The following is a 22,779-nucleotide window of genomic DNA, read 5'->3' as shown; positions in this document are numbered from 1 at the left end:
CCCCGCCCGCCCCCCGCCCGCTCCCGGCACCGGCAGGGCTGGGGCAGAGCCGGGAGGGCACGGCCGGGCGCGGGCAGGGCAGCGGGACGCGGGGAGGACACGGCCAGAGCCAGGGTGGGCAGGGGCAGGACCTGCTCAGCACCCTGGCAGACCCCGGCAGGACACGGCTCAGCGCCTGCCCGCCCGGCCCCAGGGCCCCCAGCTCGGTCCCAGCCCAGCGAGAGGGGTCCCAGTCCCAGCTCCAGCTCCGCAGCCGCAACCTGGTGCCCCTTGGGCCGTTCCCCCCACGCCCAGTCTGCCCCCCCACTCCCCAAGCCTTTGGGGTGCACCCAAGGGCCCAGAATCACCCCGCTGACCCCCTGCACCCCATGCAGCCCCGTCGGCCCGAGCACCAAGCTGGGGGAGGGCTTTGGACCATCCGAAGACAGAGGCGGTGGCTGGAGCTCGTGTCCCAGGTCTCCACCACTTGCCCAAACTCTTCCCAGAGCTGTTTGGCTGCCCAGGATCCCACAGCGCCGTGTCCCCATCCGTCCTGCGCTGCCAGCCCAGCTGTCCCCGAGAGCTCTGTCACTCGGGGACAAGAACGGGACAGGGTACGACACAGGACCCGCAGGGATGGGCAGGGGCCAGGGGTGCCTCTGGGCCACCACCACCAGTAACCCCCGTGCCTCGGTTTCCCCGCTGCGGGCTGTGGGTTAGGGCGCTGCAGCAAGGGTCAGACCCACTCTGCCATGTCCCCCCCCGCAGTACTGATTCGGGGGGGATAACCCAGGACCTCCGTGGCAAGGTCCCCCCTGGGGCCCCATGGCACCAAGACCCCAGACCGTGCTGGGGGTCCTCACCACTGCTTGCCAGGGGGCATGGAGAGCGGGGAGCGCTGGAGACGAGCCATGCCGAAGGGTGCACCGCCGGGGTCCTGCTCCCCCCGGCCTCATGCGCCCCGGCACGGGCTGCACGCTCCCGGCTGCTGCTCGGTGCTGCTGACGGCAGAAGGATGATGGCAAAGGCCCCATCTTCGGTGGGCTTAGGGTACAAGCAGCGTTAGGATCTGCTGCCTGGCTCCAGCCCCCCCAGAGCCTCAGCCAGGCATAAATATTTCAGGGGGCTTGGCAGTTTTGTAATAACCAGCAACAAAGATAAACACCGGGAAGAGCAATATTTTTCCATGTGGGCTGGAGGAGTTTAATATTTTATCACTCAGAGCACAAAATATTTATGAACAATCTCATGTCAATCACTGGCTGAGGACTAATCATGACCTTTCCAAGCCAGAGAGGACACGTCCTCACCTCGGAGGGACAGCCAGGCCTCCCCTGCCCCTTGTCCCCCCACCCCAAGCACCCCTTTGGACCACCACGTCTGACCACAGGGGTACAAGCCCTGGGCTGCCGGGGGCACCAGGGGCACCAGGGCAGGGCAGCGGCTGGGCTCTGCCAGCCAGGTGCTCTGGCCCCCAGCATTGCCCCGGGGGCACCGTGGCGGCAATGCCCAGGCTGGTCCCTCGTCCCCAGCTAGGGGACAGGGGACTGGGACCAGCATGGGCAGCCCGTCCCGCCCGCAACCCACAGCTGCAGGGCCGGGCAGGTGAGACGTCAGGGTGGCACTGCGCAGGCAGGCTGGTCCCCCCGCCGCTGGGCCTGCCACAGCCCACCAGCAGCCCAGCCACCTGGCTTTACTGGTTTCACTTCCAGCAGGTTCCCAAGAGGAGCGGGGATGCCGCCTCCCTCCAGCCCAGCGCAGCTCGCCTCGGTGGCCGCGACCCTTCCCCGCTCCCCCCCGCAGGCTGCAGCAGCTGGGGACGGTGCCCGCGGCCCCGCTGGGTTGCCTGGGCAGGGAGCAAACGCGAGCAGGGGGATGCAGAGCCCTCGGTTGGGGGGTGCGGGGGGCAGCTCACCGTCAGCCTCCACCCGCAGCCCGCTCCTCGCCTCGGGGCAGGACGGCGCGATGGGCCAAGAGGCAGTGAGCGATGCCGCCGGCCAGCAGCGAGGAAAAGCATCCACTTTATTACAGACCCCAGAAGCGCCCGCGGCAGTGTCGGGAGGACCAGCTTGACATGGGATGTTTCCATTTTTCAGCAAGGGGAAGAGAAGAGAGGAACAAACCCAACCGACCCTACTCATGGCTCTTTGGTGCTAGAAAACAGGCGGCGGTGCGGCAGAGAGAAGCTGTGGCTGAGAGGGGCACCGGCAGAGACGAGGGGGGACACCTCTGCCATCCACCACCACCCCCCCCGAGACGCCTGCGAGGAACCTGCGACGCATCTAGAGACACACAAACGGCAAATGCATTTCGCTGCCCGCCCCAGCCTGCACCTACCCCGCGCTGCTGGAGACCCCCACCCGCCTCCCAGTGTCCCCACAATGGTCCAACACCCTTTCTGCAGTGAGGGAGAGCGTGTCCCGGTGGGGATCAGCGACTGAAATCTCTTGGCTGGAGAGGAAAGAGGTGGGAAAGGTGACCGGTTCCCAGCAACTCAGACCCCGGCGGGAGGTGAGGCAGCCAGGTCTCCGCTTCACTCTTCTCCTCTCTCGGCAGCAATGGGCTCCTTGGTCCACTTGTCTGTGACCTCCTGGTTGCCCGCGTAGCCCACGTCGGGCAGCAGGCCTGGGGCTCCCTCCCCGTCCCCAGTGACCTCCAGGTCCAGCTCCTCGAAGGAGGAGCCGCTGGCTCCCGACTCGCTGTAGCTGTGCTCGCTGCGGTTGTCTGCCTCCTCCCGGCCACGGCCGGCTGGGAAGGGCAGCAGGATGGAGGTGGCCACCGAGGTGTCCCTGCTGTCAGTTGTGGCCTCAATGCTGATGGAGCTCGTCTCACTCATCGTGTCGGCCCCTGGGATGGAAAGAGAAGGGGAAGCAGTGAATGTTGCGGGAAGGAGGCGATGGGGATGGGGTGCCACAGCCTTCAAAGCCACTAGAAAGAGACGTCAGATCACAGCGCAGACCAGCTCCTACCTCTAGTCACCTCCAGTGTCTTTGAGAAGTGACTGGGCCAAGACAAGGACGAGCTCGACTTGAGCAGCTCCCTGTAATCAGGGCACGCCCAAGCTGGCACAAACAACCCTTGGCTTCCCAGCCGTGCCCTGACCTCCTGGCCGTGCCCAGACCCCACTGCTGCTCTCCATGCACACACCGAGGACTTGGCAAGCCCTTCCTTAGGGAGGATGCCCGGCCTGGGAGCTGGCGGACAACCCTGCCCCCAGCATGGCACCAGGAACGAGGCGAGGAGTGGGATGCTGTGCCACCAGGGTGATGGGGAGCTGCAGCATTGCCTGAGCACCCGAGGGGAAGGTGGCAGGTGGGCAGGTCCTCGGATGTGCCGCTGTCAGAGGCGGGTGTACGTCCAGCTTCACGCCAGGGCATCCAGAGCTGCCTTCAGCATCCCCTATAACCTGCTCCCGCTCCTGCCTGGCTCCTCCACCACCGCCGGCTCCGGCAGCAGTGCGAGGGCAGGCAGGGCAGTGGCAGACGGGACTCGGGGGCACAGGGGACGGGGGGAGCCTTCCCAGCTCGCTCGGCAGTTCTCCACGTCAGCCGGCTGCCAGTCCACACCACAGAGCCCCCCCAGGGGCTGCCCCTGCCTGCCCGGGTGGACCCCTCGGCCCAACGCCCCCTCCTCGGATCCCTGCCTCATTAGCTCAGTCGACAACACAATTAAGGAGTCGACAACGAGACGAGCGTGTCAGATTGAGACCAGCAGCTCGATGCTGTTGCCAGAGCAACCAGCCGGGAGACAAAACCCTCCTGTAAAACATTAATCACTGTTAATTATGACATCACAGATCCACGTGGTTAATGATGACATCACAGATCCACGTCATTGATTACAACATCGCAGATCCATGCTGCCAATTATGACAGCAGCAGCAAGCACTGGGCAGGCTCCTCCACCGCAGCCCTTCCCGCTCCGCTGTGCTCCCACCCGCCCCGCATCAGCAGGCAGCACGTGCCAGGCTCGGCCGCTTCCCGGCCCCTCTGCTCCCGGGGGTCCGTCCACACCGGGCCGGATGCCCTGGCCGAGGATCAGGCCCCGCACCAGGGGGGAAACCAGGAGGGGCCCCGCTCGGCAGCTGCACCGGCAGAGGACCGCAGCTTGCCGCCAGCGGGGCCAGGAATTGGCAAAGAGCTCGGTGACAAGCGTGGAGGGGCTCGCAGGAGGGAGAGGAGAGCCCTCTCCTCCAGGCTGGCTCCTGTCAGCGCGGCTCCGTCCCCAGCCACCGGCACCGGGCTGCCCTGGGCTCCCGCAGGCACCTCCAGCCTCGCCGGGCTCCTGCAGCCGCGGTGCCCAGGGCTGGGCTGCTTGCCCTCCTCCAGCTGCGCAGCAGCCACTCATCTCCTGGAGGAACTTTCCTTTCAAACACCCTCAAGTCCCTTTTTTTGCTGTTTTTCTTCCCAGCCTGGGCAGCTGCCAGAAGAACTGCTTGTAAATGGCAGTCCTCTGCCTTCTGAGTGGCATCATCCCATGGTCCTGCCGGCAGAGTGAGGGCTGTTTGGAGAGGACCGAGCAGCGGCAGCTGGATGAGGAGCAGTCGGGAAAGACCCACAGACGCTGAGTACCTGCTGCTTCATCCCACCCAGATGGCGTATCGGCTGCATCCCGCCCAGCCGGCGCCCGGAGCGGAGCCTGAGCCTCCAGCCTCTCACCTCGGCCATGGCACCCAACCCCTTCGGCAGCTGGCACAGGCCGAGCCCCGGGCTGCCCACCCAAGCAGTGCCTGGTGACCCCCATGAAAAGAAAAACCATTGCCTGCCAACGCGTATCGCCTCTGCTGCAGCATCAGGGAGCTCCTCGACACGGAAACTACATTTACTCTAAGTTAAAAAGGATGTTCTGCATGCTGCCAGCAAGGTGCTCGGCAAAGGGGACGGCAGCGACCGAGCAGGCGGCAGCAAGCCGGGAGGTGCCGTCCCGCCTGGCACAACCACGGCAGGGCAGTGGGTCAGCGGGGAGCCTCCAGGAAGATGGAGAGCCGCAGGGGACGGAGAGGAGTGTCCCGACCCCAAGCCTTGATGCCAACTAAAGGTTTGCAAGGTCTCTAAAGTGAAAAAAAAATCCAGTCTGGCCAAATTGGTGGTCTGAGGTGACATGGACACTTTCCCACCATGGCTTCATCACAGCTCACGTCATTCATCGTCAGGTCGCATCCCTCTGAAACCTGGGGCAAGAGCGGCCTCAACCCCCCCAAGCCGTGCCCTGCCAGCGCAGCACCCCTCTGGTGTCACCCTGGGGGCTGTTTTGGCTGCAAAGCTGTCACGTAACCCCACGCCACAAAGCAAAGCAGCTCTGGAGGAGAAGAGCAGCAGCTCAGGAAGGGGAAGATGGGGATGAAGCCGATCCACGCGCTGCTCCGAGCTGCCACCGCGGGAAAGCACCGCTGTCCCCACCCCTGGCAGCTGCCTCCCTCTCCCTCGCTCCAAGGGCGACCATCAATCGAGTCCTGTTTCCTTTCAGCCAGGCACTTTTTCACTGCTCTGTCGCTTCCCATCATGTTTGAGCAGCCTCAGCTGGCAATTTTGCCCATTTCAGCAGCCTCGCTCTCCTCTGCGCAGGACCAGGCTGGCTCCAGCGCGGCCACCCAGCCTGCCCGGGGACGGATGGCCAGGGCGGGCAGGGCCGAGGGACGGTGCCGCTGCTGCTGGGGACGGTGCGGGGTCAGCCCTGGCAGGGGGGCACAGCAGGAATCCCCAGCTGTCCCAGCACAGCCCCGAGAGGCCCGGCAGGGCTCCAAGAGGGCAACCAAAGCCGTGCTGGAAGGGGACTTGCGGGCGAGCAGGGGTTCAGCTCCCATCTCACGGGCATGGAGGTTTCTGGCAGCCCTCGCACTCCCTTCTCCATACTGCCCGGGGCACCTTGTGCAGCCCTGCAGCGAGCCGCTGCCCACCCCCTGCATCCCACTTCCCAAGGCTGGTCCCTGCACCGGCAGCTGGTCCAGCACCCGGATCCAGCGTGGCTTTTCCCTCCGGCACGCAGCGAGGTGCCGGCCGTCCTGCAGAAACGCTCCCCTCTCCGCTCTGCTCCCCCAGGGACAGTGCAGCCATCCCACTGCACGTTCACTCAGCAGGAGCGTGGAACCCGGGAAGTTTTAACTTGGGAAAAAGGCACAGCCTGGAGTGAAGCCCCGCCAGGGTGTTGAGGAGCCCCTCACACACCAGGGCCACCTAACAATAAGGGAAGCCAAGCAGCCACCACTGAGACACCAGCCAGGGATGGGTGCAACAGGAACCACTCGTCCCACGCTGCTCATGAGCCCAGCAGCGAGTCAGCCCCCCCCGGCAGCTCAGGCCTGTGCCACCCTGGGTACCGGCATCCCCAAATCCCCCCGGGAAGCAGGACTGTCTCCCCTCCTGCATTGCTCCAGCAAGACAATGATGCCTGAGAGTCACTCCCCTCTCGGTGCACCCAGACCCTCTCTTTCCCCCTGTTCAATCAAAGATTCATCGCCTCTGCTGCTGAACAACAGATCAACACGCTGCCAGGAGGGCAACAGCTCCTCCGCGCTTGCCGAAGCCGTCAGGAGAGGGGCTGGGGCAGGCAGGCCAGCAGGACGGCACGGCAGGGGCTGCCTGCTGAGCCCCTTGGGACGTACAGGCAGGCAGAACAGGCAGGGCGCTTCGAAGGACGGCAGCAAGCGGGGATGAGGCAGAGCACATCAGGGAAGGTGCCCTCCCGTGGCACTGGGGCTCAGCGGGTGATGCACCCGGATGCTGCCGGACAGACTCAGCTCCAGGAAAATGAGCACCTGAGGCTCTGGGCAGAGCCACGCACTTAAAAACCCATCTGCGTTCACGCCAGCAAGCCCGTGTCGAGAGGCTGCTTTTGTCTGCTTTCACCTTCCACACGCCGCAACGGGGTCACGTCGGAGAGCACGCTGCTGAGAGCGAGCCGGGAGCGAGGGCCTGCTGAGCACCGCGCTGATGCCAAAGCCCTGGAAAATAATTAAGTACAAAACAGCTAATCGTGATTGACACTGGCCCCCTGGAGACCCATCAGCCGCCTTCCAAAAATGCTTCCTGTCTTTCCGATGACCCTGATGACAGCGAAGAAGGGATGGAATTAGCGAGGAGGCAGCCACAGCCCCCGGCCCCTTCCTTGCATGTCGAGTTTGTCCGTCCCCAGTGGAGCTGCCAGCTCCCTGCCCTCCTCACAGAGCGGCAGCAGCAAGCAGAGACCCCGGACCACGTCCTGCAGCCTTTACGGCCATCGGCTTTGCTCAGAGCTGCAGGCACACAGCACCTCGCGGTGAGAGCTCAGGAGCAAGGAGGACAGCAGACGACAGCCTAAATGGAGAGATGCTGTCCAAGGTCAGGAGGCTCAAGAAAACAATTCCAAGCTGTCTTTGCAAATCCAAGTCGCTCGGTTCCGCCTGGCACCAGCCAGACCGATGGGCAAGGAGAATCACAGAACCATAGGGGCTGGAAGGGACCTCTGTGGATCATTCGGTCCAACCCCTGCCAAAGCAAGGGAACTGGCAGCGCCTGCCGCTGGGAACTCCTGAAGTCTTGAATTCAAGGAAAGAGTAATACAGCTGCTGGTGGGGGTTTCATGAGTCATGACCGAAAGGTGCTGCGTCCACACAAAGCATTACTAAATATGACGCTCGCTCTGAAATGGCACGCTCAGTGCTGTTATTTCAGTATTTTGTGAGAGGGGTGGAAGAGTGGGCTTCATCTGCTGCAACATCAGGAGCGAGAGCCGGAGGCTGCCGCGGGTAGAGCACCCTCAGCTGCCTCAGGGGGAGGAAAGGGGACTCAGCACCTCCCCCAGTCCACCCCCTTGCCCTGCGAGGCAGCAGGGTGCCAGGGCCCCGCATTTGCACTGCTCTGGCACAGCCAGAGAGGCTGAGTGCCATCAGCAGGGATCACCACCCTCTCCCACCCTCCCCAGGGCATCCCAGCGCTGCCTGAGCCTCTGTCAGGGCAGGACCGCTTGAAACACTGGCAGAGCTGACGTGGATCACGAAATAACCCAAATCCATGCAATCGGGGTTGATGGGGGACAGCACTGAAAAGCAGACGGGGACTTTGCTGCACCCACCCTCCAGCCAGCAGAGGAAAGCTCGAAAGTTGTCACAGACAACCCTGGATCTGCAGGGTCACGAAGATCTTATGACCATCATGCCTGTTGAAGATGTCTCCCTTGAGCGGCTCCCCAAGGAAGCAGGGAGTAATAAAGGACGAGAAAAGAGATTGTGGCTTTCTTTACCTCCAACTTGGAGATGGTTGCACAGATCCTAGCACAGAAAATACTTGGGAAGGGAGAACCAGTCTCAGTCCATAAGCTGTCCTCTTCAAGGCATCTCCTTCAAGGCATCTCCAGCAGCCGGGCAGAGCGGCTGGGCAGAGCAGCTATCTGCTGGCTGCCCCCTCCAGCAAGATCTTCTCTTGCACCGAGGCTCAGAAAACCCACGCAGGACTTCAGCAGCGAGACACAGAGCCCGAGGAGGCCCGCTGCTGCCTCCCACCTCGCCTCCCGGCTTGCTGAGCCAGAGGCAGCCCGAGGGTCACTCAACCGCTGCAGATGCGGCAGCAAACCAAATCCCTGGCATGAACAGCCCAGCCGCAGCAGGACAAGGATGATGCCACCCTCCCCATGTGACAGCAGTTGTGCTGGCCCAGGGCACTGTTACATTACAGGGATGCAGGACATCATGGGGACCTCCGAGATCCTCAGGCAGGAGCAGCACAAGCAGCCCAAAGGTTTGCCATGTCCTCAGCCCCCTCCAACAGCTGGAGCAAGGATGTGAAGCCCCACCAGACCTGGTTCTGCTGCCACGCCCAGCAGTGATTGCGATCACAGTGCAACATCCAAGCTCAACTCATTAGTCGTAGAGGCAAGGCCAACCTCTCACAGCTATTATTATTTTAAGCTGGTTTTGTGCAGACTCAGCAGATGACACTGCATCAGACTGCACCTACAAAAGCTCATCTGTGCGACTGGGAGGGGAGGGCTGGTGGAGGAGCTGCCAAGAGCTGCTGCCGGGGAGCCTGGCCTGGGGCAGGGGTCTCTCACATGAGAATGTCCAGCATCATTTGCTGTCTAAAGTTGGAAAAACCTTGCCAGTCCTTCTTCCAGCAGGACAAGGGACCCCCACCGCGGGCGCGCTGGCAGTGGTGTCCCAGGCAAAGCACCAAGACAGCCGGGACGCAGGGCAGCGGCTGCACCGAGCCCCCCCGGGCTGCGCCGCGGGACCACGCACCCATTGAGCGGCGCAGGAAGGAGCACACACAGCTGCTGAAGCCACCGACCCGAAGCAGCTTCTGCTCACGTGGGCCCTGCCATCCCTCTCTGAAACCACTGCGCAACTGTAGGAAGGTGCCAGCGGGAGCGATCTGCGGGGCGCGTTTGGCCAGCCCGGGCCGGGGCCCAAAGCAGCCGCCCGGACGGGAGGCAGACCAAAACACAAAGAGCCGAGCGAGCGCCGTGAAAACACAGGGCCTCGAAGCGCTGGGAAACCACTCCAATTAGACTTTCTGTTGCAGCACTAAATGGACAGAGCTCCCAGACAGCAATTCCCAGGCTTGTTTTTACGCTGCACGCGATTAAGAATTAAAGCAGTCCAAACCCGAAGATGTGTTAAAACAAATGACCAAACTCCCCGGGAGGCGAGGAGAGCCGTCCTGGTTTTTTCACGCCCGTTACACAAGCCTGGGCGACCAGCGGGGCAGGAGGGGCCGGCTGCCCTCACCACGCCGTCCAGCGCCAGGAACGCTCGGCTAGCCGGCTCCCGCATCTCGCAGACATGTGAGCACGTGGGCCGGCGACGGCAACTAGCATTTTGGGTTACTATAGCACTGCTGTTCTGCGCCTACAGCCATTGTGGTCCCTTCCTGTATGAATACATCCAGGCTCCAACAGATCTCGCTGAGCAGATGCTATCGGGCAACTCCACCACCAGCTACAGCAACCTGGTATTTAAGCTCTTCACAAACCCAATATGTAACAGATGAAGATGAGATCAAGGAAGATGTATATGACAAGGAGAAAAACAAGCCCAGCTGCAACCAAAAGCTGCAAGACCCAGCTCTGCTCTGACAACAGTGGGTTGGTGGCTCGGCGGCAGCTTGGCCCTCACCCCAACGCCGCAGGGGTGCTGGGTGCTCCCCGAGGCACAACGTGTGACACCTTAGGGATGAGACCCTATCTCAGCCTGGGGTGAGGGGAAGCGGTGTGCTGAGACTCAGTGGCTGGGGGCCAGGCGGGCATGTGTCGGCCCCTCTCTGCTGGCAGCACCGGGGACACCAGGACCCCCACCTTTGAGAGGACTGATGCCGCTCGAAGATGGAGCCCATGTGCAAGCCCTGGATACCTGTGATGTCTGTCTGGGCATCCTCGCCCTCAACCGCAGCAGCCCTGCTCTTCCTCTCCAGTTCTTTCATTTCAGGCACGTAGAAGTCCCCTTGGCGTGCGAGGGGACACACGAAGTAGATGCGGTCCTCCTTGTAGATCTCGATCCGGGGGTGGGCACAGAGCTTCCTCTCCTGAAAGACAGCAGGCAGCCACAGGTCAGGGATGTTCCCTTGCCCCCTGCCCCAGCAGCCCCCCCACCCCGTGGGGCTGCCGACCTGGCAGCGTTGCCATCTCACCCGCTTCACCCACAGACATGGGGACCCAGTGAGGAGCAGTGGGTCCTGTCCTGAAACTGCCGTGCCGCTTTCCCTATCACAGCAGCCCCCTGCGTGCCCGGGCTGGTGGGTTTGGCTGTGGGGGTGAGCTGCTGGCCAGGCTCAAGGAGGAGATGCTGAAGCCCCGGGGAGACCCAGCTCCCCTGGCTCAGCGTTGGATTTGGTGTGCTTATTTTGGGCTGGAGTGAGGGGTTTGAGGGAGCTCAGCAGCTGCTCTGCGCGGACCTGCCAAGTCTCCGGTCCCTCCTGGCAGCATGGCCCCATGAGCAGGCGTAGCACTTCTCTGCTAATTAATATAATCCAGAGCTGACAGCTCAAGCGGCTCCTTTCAGAACGGCGAGGGCACGGGGAGTGGGAGATGACTCCTGGCATTTCAGAAAACTCCCCCTCCTACTCTTCCTCACCCCACCTCCCCCCCAAAAGCACACAAGACCTCAGCCCCCCAGCCTGTCAGGGGCCCTCAACAGGGGCATGTCCCCCCTGGCCCTGCCCTGGCCCACGCCGAGCCGGGACTGCGGGGACTCAGGGTGCCGGGGCTGGGCCAAGGAGCAGCTGGACCCCTCTTGCCACCCCCTTCTCGCCCGCCCACCCGCCGGCTGCTCGCTAGCAGAGGGGGCGGCTGATTACAAGCCGGGTGAGGAGGGAGAGTGTCTCTTCAGTAGGTTTTCTTTTTCTTCCTTTCCCCTTTCCAAATCTCTGACAGCTTTTATTTAACCCCACTATCACCCTGATTATCATCCTCCCTGTCCTGACTATTCTCCTCCTCCCTGCCCCATCCCCCCGGCACAGCTTGCCCAGGCATCCTCGGTCAGGGTCCCCATCCCTCTGGGGCTCCTCGCATCCAGGGCTGGCCCTCTCTATGGACACATCAATCATGACTTTACAAAATCCTGTTCATTCCCAACTCCCTTTGCCCCTGGGAATGGACTGAGCTGATTCGAGTCATTTATTTCCCAGCCAAATGCCGGCACTGGGTAGAATCCACGACAGGGGAGCCAATGCCGACCCTCTTCCCAGCGCGGGCAGCCACCTCCATGCTGGCAGGAAGCTGAGGAAGTAAGACAGGGAGAAAACCTCACGTGAGCCATTTTTGAGTCTGTTCTCCTGGGAGAGCCTGCATGAACTGGCTCTGCGAAGCCCCAGTTCACCCACCAGCACCACAGTGGCAGAAACCAAACACCAGCAGAAGCTTTACTCGTCCCGTCCCAATGTCTCTTAGCCTGAATTTCAGCAGAGTTCCTCCTCCAACCAAGGAGGAACGACACTCGCAATCCCGGTGCTGCAGGGACGCACAGGGACACGGGCGGGCTTCCAAGGCGCTTGGAGCCCGGAGTTCCCACTTGCAAGCAGGTGAAACACTAACACACGCAGACCAAAACTGTATTAAATAAAAACAAGTCGGGCTGTTTTTAGCAGCAGAGCAGAGGCGGCTCATATCACTCCTGCTTTTTCAGCAACAACGCAGACAAGAGCCCTCCCCACCGCTCTGCCCCTTGCTCTGCCAACCACCAGCCCATCAGCCAATCTTCAGCTCGGTTCGTTATTTTAGGTTACTGCAACACATACTAGAGCTGGGTATCTCCAAAATGCGCAGGTTTTTTGGATGCATCCAGCTGGCCCTTCACCACTTAATGCAGACGGGGACAACTAAAAGGATCTTGGAGCAAAGAAACCTTCACATTGAGGTCTCTACCCAGTCTAAAACCTCAGGTCTCCAGTCTGGCCTCCAAGGCATCCCAAGCTGACTTACCAAAACCCACCCTGGGATACCCAGGAGAGCGGATCTGGGACATACCCTCTCCTTCCAATTTATCTAGGCTGCTACAACTCCCCTTCCAAACACACAGCCACAGTAGTGACTCCCCCAGAGCACAAATGACATCCCCTCCACGCACACAACATGTGGGAATTGTGGCTTTATAAGGAGTAAAAAAGCACAATTGTACAAAGAGCAGGGTCCTGGGCTGGCTCTTGAGTCAAATTCTGCTTCACCCTCAAGAATTATGCTATAAGAGAGATAAGCATGCTCCAGCCTGCCAGGGTGGGAAGCAGCTTTGTCCCCCCAAAGCCAGCAGAGCCTAGGTGCCCTGCAGCCAAAGCCCAGGGCCACAGACCAGGCCGGTGGGACAATGCTGAAGTGGCCAGACACTCACTGTCAATGCCAACGCCTGCCTGGTTATGGACAGCTACAAGGACACTTAATACTCGATTTCTTCATCCAGGGGTTTCCCCCAAAGGAACTGGATGGAAACCAGAGCCTGGTGGTCTTCATTTGTGTGTGTACAAATCAAGCTGGGAGCCAGGCTAGTGAGCTGGCCTTTGCTTCTGCGCTTTCCCAGAGCAACTCAGCTCCTGGCAGGGCTGCTGCAGAGCTCAGCACTGGCAGCTGGGCTCTGGAGAGGACAACGTGCCCAACAAGGAGCAGAGAGCTGGCAGCTGGGAACGCTGTCCCATCCAGGCTGGGACCAAAGGGATGAGGCTGCGTAGACTTGAGGAAAGGGCAGAGGTGATGAGGTAGGGGGCCAGAACAGCAGAAATGGATAAGGCAAACATCTAAAAAAATGGATAAGGGGATCATCCAAAGGGCATGCAAGGGAGATCACCCTTGTGATCATTCCAAAGGAGACCAGCAGGCAGGCAGAGGCCAGGCAAGCATAGGCAGAGGTGCAGCAAAGTGCAATCAAGAGATGGGTGTCAACATAGGACAGCGTGGGCTTAGGATTATCCCAGTGGAGAGGAAGGCTGCTGCAAGGGAAAGAAACAACCTGGAGAGACTGGAGAGCAGAGTCCAAAGGCAAAGGCGTAAGCAGGGAGCAAATTAGCAAAGGCTCAACAATGTGGCAAAACAACAGAGACGCTCAACAGGCAATAACGTGCTCTGCAGCAGAGAAGGAAGCCCCTTGCTAACTGCGCAGCTAAGCCAACAGATGGAGCAGCAAGGTGGATGCAGAGCTTGCAAGGCAGAGCCCTCGAGTCAAATCAAATGCAGTCTCACACGGGTGGAGGAGCTCAGCGAGAGGAGAACAGTGGGACGCCAATGGCGTTGGGGCCAGGCTTCTGGCTAGGACAGCAGGACCCAGTAAGTAGGGCAGGGAAGGGGACTCGTCCCTTCGCAAGGTCGTGCCGTGCCATCTCCCTTCTCAGCCTCCACCAGGAGCTCGCCCTTCCTACAGCCAGCAGAGACAGAGCTGGGAGTGCAGGGAGCGAGGCTTATCTCTACACAGGACCCTCCAGTGGGCACCCAAAGCATTGGATTTATTGCACGTAATCCATAATGTCGAGCTACACATACACAGCAAAGGCCAATGCATCCAGAGCCCACCAGTTCAGCCCTGACACACACAGCAGCTCCAGCGTGCTCCTGCTATGTCAGACCCACTGCTTCCCAGGAAGCCAGCTCCCTCTTGGCCCATCCGAGGGCCAGGGTGGGATGCTGCTCACCACCCTCTTGGGAACAAGATTTTACATAGGGGAAGACTCTTGCACTCCTCTTTCCCAGGTGAAATAACACCCTCCTTCCCAATCTTTACCCCTGGGTTGTTTCCAAATCACCCACCTCCCTGCAAGACTTTCTGCAGGTCGGCCTCATCCCTCTAGGATGATCCCAACCTTGTGCATCAGCAAGGACAACAAGGACTACGAACTGAACCAGCATTTCGGGAGACATTTCCCAGCAGTGGGAGATGGCACGTCCCCAGCAGCATAAATCTCCTTCTCCCCACTCATCCATTAAGGAACAAACCCTGTCACCTGCCCACGGAACAGCTTGTGCATGGCCTCCCAGCCAGAGGATGCCCCTGCTTCACCAGGTGGGCAGGAGAGCAGTCCCAGGGCTATGGGACATGCGACAAGGCAGCCAAGACATGACCTGTAGTCATTAAAATCCAAGCCGAATCATGCCAAAATGGAAGGAGGTGGTGGGGTGCTCACACTGTGCTGTGCCCCTCGGCGCCTGCCAGGAAGCAGGAGACAAGCTGGGGCACTGCGGGGACCAGCTTTGTCACTGTCAGGCTCGTCTGTTCAAGAATTCAAATGCCACCAACTGGATCTGCTTCATCTCCCACTGCTGGAAGAATGCAGCTCGTCAGCAGACCAGCAAATGAGCCTCGTGGATGCTCTCGGGATCCTCACCATGCCCAGGCACGCCAACGCTCAGGCTCCAGCTGAACCCACTGTCTGCCCCAAAATGCTTCTAGGGTTGCCAGGAAGGCGGTGGGGAGGCAGCTACTGTCTTCGCCCCACTCCCGGCCACCAGCCCTCCAGCCCCACAGCCCCTCCGATTTGTCACCTGGACCTCCAGGCACAGCTCACCGGGTGATGGCTAAGCCACGCCAGCCTGCCCAGTCGCCATTCCAGTGCCAATGGCTGTCGGAGCAGCAGGGGAGAGGCTTTCCACACTGCCACTGAGCTTCCCGCTGGAGTGGGGCTGGGGGCTGAGCAATCTGTGTCCCCCCGAGCTCCTGGGCCGCTAGTGTGCTGTATGTACGCAGCCATCGCCTGCACCCGTCACCCACCCCTGCCAGAGAACCTCCTGCCTGCAACGCGTAGAAAAAAGCCTATAAAACCTAGCCAGGACTGGAAAAGCCGTAGCGAGTAAGTGACCGATCACCCAGCAGAAACTCCCCTCTTGTACCTCAGGGGCACCAGACAGCCCCCTGAGATGTGCTCCCTGCCACCGTTCAGGGATGCGCCCTCCAGGGATCGGCTGCCGGGCGCCACAGGAAAGCTGGGACAGGCTGGAGCCCGCCAGCCACTAGGAAAGCGATGGTGCAGGATCCAGCCTAAGCAACGACTTCTCTCCACAAGGTCCCAGTCAAGAACACAGCTTCCCAGAGGGGCTGATGAGCACGTGGCCCAAGCCTGCGCTGGGAGGGGACCTGCACGCAAGGAGAAGCTGTGGGTTATTTACCAGGGGCCATCCCAGCATCAGTTCGGCACAATGTCCCCAGTGCTGCCGCTCGCCTCTGCTCTTCTGGCAATGAGATGTGCCACCGCAGCAGAGCAGAAGGGTGCCGAGCACATGAGGCTGGCTCCATCCGCATCCTGCTGCGACCCCGGAGCGACACCAGCCATCTGACAGGGATGGGGAGTGCGGGGGACCCCCGGGCAGCTGCCAGCCCTGTCCCCCCAGGCCAGCACCTCCTGCCTGCTCAGGCAACTCCACTCCCCTGCGTCTCACTTCCAGCCAGAGGCATCCATCCTCTCCTCCATCTGGGGAAGGGGTCAGACACTTTGGTCCCAGGGATTTTAAAGAAACAACAAAAACATGTGGAGCTGAAGGGCCCTAAAATCAGTTGCTAAAATTAGAGCTGAAACTGAGCCACCAGCTAGGACCGGAGGGAGCGCGCTGTGTGCCACATCCTCCTCGCTTCCTCACACGCTCCACGCTCGGTGTGTCATCCCTGCTTATCTTAGACCGCGGGCGCTAGGTAGCGCGGAGAGGCTTTGCAATTCAGTCTGCACAGCACCCAGCGCCCTTCATTGCTCTCCCAGTTCAGCCAGGGGACAGACTCCTTGCTGGGCCCTACAGCCGTCCCAGCCCCAGACTGGGGATGTCCCTGTTTCTGATTCTCTTGCCCGGACAGCAGCTAGAGGCTAAACACTGTTTTGGTCCCAAGTGTGAGCTGATGAAAACAAAATAAAAAAAAAAAAAAAAGGCACCCCTTCCTCCCTGGGTTTCAAACTTGGTTTCAATGTGCGCCCGCAGCCCAGAAAGCCCAGCATCTCCTGAGCTGCACCACAAGCAGTGTGGCCAGCAGCTTGAGGGACGGGATGCTCCCCCTCTGCTCTCGTGAGACCCCCGTGGAGCACTGACTCCAGTTCTGGGGTCCCCAGCACAAGACAGTTGTGGGCCTGTCAGAGTGGGTCCAGAGGAGGCCACGGAAATAGTCCAAGGGCTGGAAAACCTCTGCTATGGAGAAAGGCTAAGAGTGTTGGGGCTGTTCAGCCTGGAGAAGAGCAGGCTGCAGGGAGACCTTAGAGAAGCCTTCCAGCACTTACAGGGGACTTGTAAGAAAGATGGAGACTGTTCACCAGGGCCTGCAGTGACAGGGCAAGGGGCAGCAGTTTCAGACCGAAGAGGGCAGGGTCAGACTGGACATCAGGAAGCACTGAGTTGTGATGGGGGCGGTGAGGCGCTGGCACAGGCTGCCCAGAGCAGCTGTGGATGCCCCATCCCTGGAGGGGCTCAAGGCCAGGCTGGATGGGGCTTTGAACAACCTGATGTAGTGAAAGATGTCCCTGCCCATGGCAGAGGGGTTGGACTGGGTGATCTTTGAAGGTCCCTTCCAACCTAAACCATCCCGTGATTCTGGTCCTCCCTGCCGAGCCACAGCCTGACCACAGGAGACAGGGATGAAGCCTGGGTGCCTGGGGCTGCCTGCCCTGGGCCGAGGGGCGGAAGTCAGGCAGGGGATGGGGAGGAACCACCAGCACAAGAGATGGTTTGGGCAGCAGGAAGGACAATCTGCTGGAAGGAGAAGCAGGCAGACGTGCTTTACACCAGTAATACCTCCAGCCTGAAGGAAACCCCAACATCTCAGCTTGCAGCTCAAGCAGGGTGCACATGGAGCCGGCAGGCCCTGCCTCCCGGTGTGGCCGGCACTCGGAGCCGGCTCCGGCACAGCTGCAAACACCAGGCTGCGAAACAGCTGCTGCTTCCCAGCCTGGAGAAACTCACATTTCAGAAGCGGTGAGACTGCTCCCACACACGTGCACTTTACTTTCAAATCCTCCAGGCTGCGAGGTGTTTCAGAAACAGAAGGTGATATTATTGCAATCAAGAAAAGGCCGTTTCCATCAGCCAGCAGGAAAAATGAGCGGCACCACCAGCACCACAGCAGCGGAAAACAGTCTCGCCAAAGGACAGCAAATCCTCCAGGTAGCAAAATACAACGCCTGGCAATTAACACATCAGCATCCCTCTGCCCTCCGCACTACTTTCCCTGCTTCCCGGGGCAGCCCCCAGTCCTGCCTGCGACCAGGACACCGTCCTGCCGACGTGGCAGTGCCATGGCTTCAGGGCAGGCAGGTGACAATCCGCCCCCGAGATCCCCTCCGCAGCGGCGAGAGGGAGCGCGTTTGGACCGTGGCAGTTGCGAAATGCCAGGCTCAATAGCTGGGTGAGTTTTTCATTTTCACCTTGGCGAAGGCAGCCCACCATGCAATTTACACCTTGCCCGCCTGCCTGCCTGCGCTTCCCGGGGCCGAATCCCCCAGCTGCTCCCGCCCCGACAGAGCCACGGGAGCTGCAGAGCGGCAGCTGCCAGGTATGGCCAAACCGAGAGGCGACAGAACAAGCCCGGATGGGTTGGTGGGTACAGGGGGGTCCCAGCACCCCAACAAGGGTCATGGCGACCAGGCACAGGCTCCCAGGTCGCTGTTGGAAGCTGCCGTGAGAATCGTGAATGCTTTGCTCCTCCCCACGATGGAGATTCCTTCCCGTCCTCTAGCAAAAGGGAGTAAGCTCCTGCCCTGCCTCGCTGCGGACGCAGATGTGCTCCAGACCTCCTCCTCTTCCAGCACCCACTTGAGCTGCAACAGAAATCCCGCAGCACATCCAGGAGCATCCCCCATCTTCAGAGATGAGCTGGGCAGCAAGTCCCAGCAAGATAAAACCTTTCAGAAAGTAGCCACGGGCAGCCAGAGCTCCCGGTGTGGGGAAAGGACAAGCCCTGGACAAGGCTGCCAGTCCGGACACGCTCAGGTACATTAGTCCGTGTGCTTCCAAGGACATATTTTACTCCCCCGACTACGGGAACGTCACCTGCAGAATAAGGAGCAGATGGTGCAAACACACACAGTTCATGGGGCTTGGGTCCCCCCCGGTGTCACGGTTATTTAGTAGTAATTAGTCCTGGAGCGGAGACTTTCAGAAGTGAAGCAAACTTTTGCATTAAAAAAAAATTCGTTTTCTTAAAAACTCAGTGCTTTCCACGTCCCCATGTTCTGCCTTGCTCCTGTATAGACCGTGGGTAAGCAAAGCCAGCTGGGGAGACTGTTCTCACCAGCTTCCTGGAGCTCCACTACACGTTCTCACACTCTTCCTCCTACCCGACCCCAACTGCATCCCTTCCTCTCCTCCTCCTTCCCCATCACTGCCACACACAAGCTCTCAGAAGGGGACTTTGGTTTTAACCACTCGGAAAACTCACACACTGTATTTTCACTATCAGACAAGAAATCCACATAAATCCACATAATCTCTCCTCCTCTGAGGAACCAGCCCTGGGTTCCTGTCCCTGTCCCCAGGAACTCCATCACTACGGGAGCGTGTGGGTCAGCGTAAGGAGGCGGATGAGACTGTGGGAGAGGAGGACCACAGCTGGAGAGGGCTGCCTCTGCTTCGGAGTGGGGGTCTCCGGGGACCAATGCTCTCCTTCCAGCCCTCAGAGGATGCTTTTTCAGCATTAATGGCAAAGCTGAAGAGGTTGATGCAATGATCTCTGCCATCACGGATGACTGGAGCGATGCTAAATCGCTTTGCCTGCTCTGTTGCCTTGGCAAGTCTGCCAGGAACAGCAGCTGTGGCAATTTCTCTGCTCTTGTCAAGGCAGGTCCTTTCAGGAAAGGAACCATCACCCAAGATGTTCTCTTGCCCTTCCCGCCTCAGCCAGGCAGCCCACCGGACTGCAGCCTCCCACCCCACATGGGGCATCACGCAGGTAAAAAGAGCCTCTTTGAAACATGGGTCCGCGTTAGGCAGCTCACAGGCAGAGTAAGCCCTAACCTAGAGTACAACCCCTGCCCCAGACACCCAACAACAGGTTGTTTCTTGTGGCGAGAGATCTTCCTCCGTGGCTAACTCACAGCTGAGAGCCTGGAGGGCTCCTCATCCAGGTGGACGTTCCCAATCCACCTTTATGGCTTTCTCTCCTGGGCCACCACTCGCTTTAGTACTTGCCTTTCTGCAGCAGGGACGTCCAGCGGAGGCTTGCTGTTCCCAGCCTTCTCACAAGTGTCCTCACCCGTAATGGGTCCTGTGACGAAACCCTTGTGTGGCAAAACCAAAGCCAGAGAGATGGAGCAGGAGCAGGTGTTCTGGTGCCCACAGCATGTGGGAACTCTTGGTCTTCCAAGCCAAGATCCAGGCTGCCCCCTCCAAATCTCAGCCCCTTCCTCTTGCTCTTCGGCTCCACGTGCCATCTTCCCAGGATCGCAGGCATCTCCAGCTGCTCTTCTACAGCTTGTTTGCCACCAGGACAAACTCAGGACACGTGTCACATTAATGCCCCTGGGAAGAAAATTGTGCAGTGGAATAAATCCCCCCCCCATCCCTTCCTACCTTCTTGAACAACCTTGTCTTTCTGCAACGCCTCCGGCTCCCAGGCTTCATGGAATATATTTCATGATGATCTAAGCTCAGCCTCACACCATCACTTTGCAGCTCAGCAAGCTGACAAGGGAAGCTGAAGAACCTAACCTTGTTGAACTTGCACAGATAAAGCCACCAACAGCCCGAAGCAAAGCCGGGATGTAACCATCTGATTCCCAGACAACATAGTCCTTCCCTCCCCACCAACGGGGACTTAATGGCAGGCTTATCAGCCTGATTCAGAAGGCAAAGAAAGCCACCAAACAGGAAGATCCCAGGCTTCAGCCTGGTTTGCTGAGGAGGAATGGGTAAGATGATCACGACGTCCATCAGCACGGTGACAGTACAGCACGTCGGCAAATCTGATAGCAGAAAGTCAGTCTCCAGGACAGGAGGATCTTCCAAGCTATTGGCTAAGTGCAGCCAACAGTGGAGAAAGACTGTTTGACCTCCTGCTCAGGGAGGCCCAGGCTTGCCTCGGGTGACAGGGATCCCTCCTGGGCTCTCCGCAGCAGGATACGGGCCACCGCTCACGCTGGTTCACTGCTCCTCCTGCTTGTCCTTCCCTTGAGGCAGAGACAGACGTCCCTGCGTTTTAAAAGCAAGCCAGAGCCCAGGACAAGCGCCTTTCTGAATTCTTATAAACAAGTAAGAGACATTTCCCTGAAGGCTTCCAGGAAAGCCGCCTTCAAACCCCCACACCCAAGAGCTTGCACCTCTACCCCATAAAGCCGGCAACCCTACGAGGCAAAGGGCAAAGAGCCAGTGACCCTGCCGAGCCCCAGCACGACGACGACTCCCGCCAGTGCGCTCAGCTAATGAAGCCCCCAGAGCCTCCAGCCGCTGCACGCCGCCGGTGGTAATGATTCGCCGGAGGAAATCCCCAGCGCAAACAAAACAGCGCTGGCGGGCAGAAAGCAAAAGGCAGAAAGATGGGCAGGCTGCCTGCAACATGGGAGAAGGTGGAAACGCAGCCAGAGGCAAGGAGGGGGCAAGGGAGGTGAAGGAGCGGCACCAGGCAAATTCATCAGGGAACTCAGGACAGCTCCAGATGTCCTCGGGTCATTTTGGCGGCTGCACGTGCTGACTGACCTCTCCAGAGCAGGCAAGGGGAGGCGAGGTGGGGCTGGGTGCCTGCCTTTCCTCTGCAGCCCTCACCTCTTCCTCCTTGGCCCACCACGGCCCCCAGCGCAGGGTCCCAGGGGACTCATTACCTTGGTCCGGAGAGCAGAGCACCTGCCGAGCACGCCGCCGTGGTGTGCCGGCGCATGCGGTGAAGCAATGGCTGGCGGTGCCGGCAGAGACACAAGCCGAGCGCCGCCAAAGCCAGGCTCTTTTGCTGGCAACAGAGGCAGCAAGGGAGGGCAGCAGCTGCTTTCAGCGACCTTTGCAGTCTGGCGACTGCTCCTCCGCCAGCACAGGACTGTGAGTTTGATTCTGCTGATCAATCAGGAGACGAAATCGAAGCGAGTTAGGCAAGGATGGAGCGCAGCCTGACTCTGTCCTTCCACAAGCCCACGGCTTTCCAGGTCCCACACGCTCCAAGGTGCTGTGTGAGCCAGGAAAGCTCTAAACATGCACCTTTCATCATCAGCTTTCAGCATCAGCTTTCCAGGCCCTTCCCTGTTGGGGAGCCACCTCCCCATCTCCACCACTGCCACCACCGCTCTGCTCTCCTGGGTGCCCCAAACCATGTGCAGCCCTGCGTAACATCATTGACAGCAGCACATCAGCCGATGCCGCAGCCACCAGCGCTGCCCTGGATCCTCACCAGTGTCCCCCGAGACCTGGAGGACACCCCTCCTCTTCCCAGCACTGTGGGGCCCTCCCTCATGCTCTGGGTACCTGGAGGACGTCGAGGACTTTGGGGAATCATCTCTGCACCTCTGTCCCTGTTCACCCTTCCCCAGGCAGCTGGAGCTCGTCGTGGGCAGGGAGCACACTCTGCCCTGCACCGCTGCAACCCTGTCCCAGAAAGGCTGCTGGGTCTAGGCTAGCAAGGGAGGAGGGATTTGGATGCTGGTCCTGTGTCCCAGCACACAGCATAAAGCCAGAGCTGAGCCAATGATACAGGTCCCGTAGTAGCTCCTGCTGGGAGACACAGCTTTGCAGGGGAACTGGTGGGAGATGCAGGCGAGGGCTTCTCGGGGAGGCAGGAACTGAGCAACGGAGAGACAAGTGAATGTGGCACCTAGAGATGCATGCAAGAGAGAAGGACACAAGAACAGAGAGGATCTGATGGCTGCACTCCTCTGCTGTGAGCCCCCAGCATCAGGCAGCTCCTGCAGCAACAGCAGCCGCTTCTGCTTTGCTCGTCTGCCGAGCCACTCAGCAGAGAAGCGCCGGAGCAAGTCTTTCTCCAACACTGACCTCCTGATAAGCTTTTGCCAACTCACGGTCTGGTTACTGTATCGCTGGGCGGACGCTACCCCAAGCTGTGAATCCGCACAGCATGAAAGGAAGAGCAGCTGGCCACAGCAGATGATAGATATCTACCTTTCTGCATGTCAAGGAGCTGCCATCAGCTCTTGGAGAAATAAAGCCCAGAGGAGCAGCTGACAGCAACCGGCCATCCAGCGTCAGGGAGAAAACGCTGGTGTTCGCCGCAGAATGAAGCCACGGTTTCCCTCCCTCCAGCCTTCCCGGGGTGCCTTCCAACCCTACGGAGCGGGAACAGAACCCATCAGCAAATGCATGAAGTCAGCAGGCAGCTGTGGACAGGCTCGCTCTGGGAGTAGCCACAGTGCATCCTCTTCATCCCCACGGGGCCAGGACACCCCTACAGCTTTTATCTGACAGGCAATGGCCCCCAGCACCGTGCTGAGGCAGGGAGTCCCAGACCGACCACTC

At 60.0% G+C, this 22,779-nt stretch overlaps 1 protein-coding gene across 1 annotated transcript in view; it reads right to left on the bottom strand.

The window, feature by feature from the left end:
- Positions 1-1,173: 1,173 nt before the first annotated feature.
- The window catches only part of TEX264 (testis expressed 264, ER-phagy receptor), a 42,932-nt gene continuing 21,326 nt past the window's right edge, over positions 1,174-22,779 (bottom strand). The window contains exons 5-6 of the mRNA XM_075432992.1: positions 10,301-10,472; positions 1,174-2,826 (exon numbers count right to left, since the gene is read on the bottom strand). Coding sequence (XP_075289107.1) covers positions 2,513-2,826; positions 10,301-10,472 — 486 coding nt within the window. The 3' untranslated portion in view covers positions 1,174-2,512. The remainder of the gene's footprint in view (positions 2,827-10,300; positions 10,473-22,779) is intronic.

This window comes from Opisthocomus hoazin, chromosome 11 (assembly GCF_030867145.1).
Source record: "Opisthocomus hoazin isolate bOpiHoa1 chromosome 11, bOpiHoa1.hap1, whole genome shotgun sequence".
Taxonomy (NCBI): domain Eukaryota; kingdom Metazoa; phylum Chordata; class Aves; order Opisthocomiformes; family Opisthocomidae; genus Opisthocomus; species Opisthocomus hoazin.
This window is presented reverse-complemented; position numbering and strand designations above follow the sequence as displayed.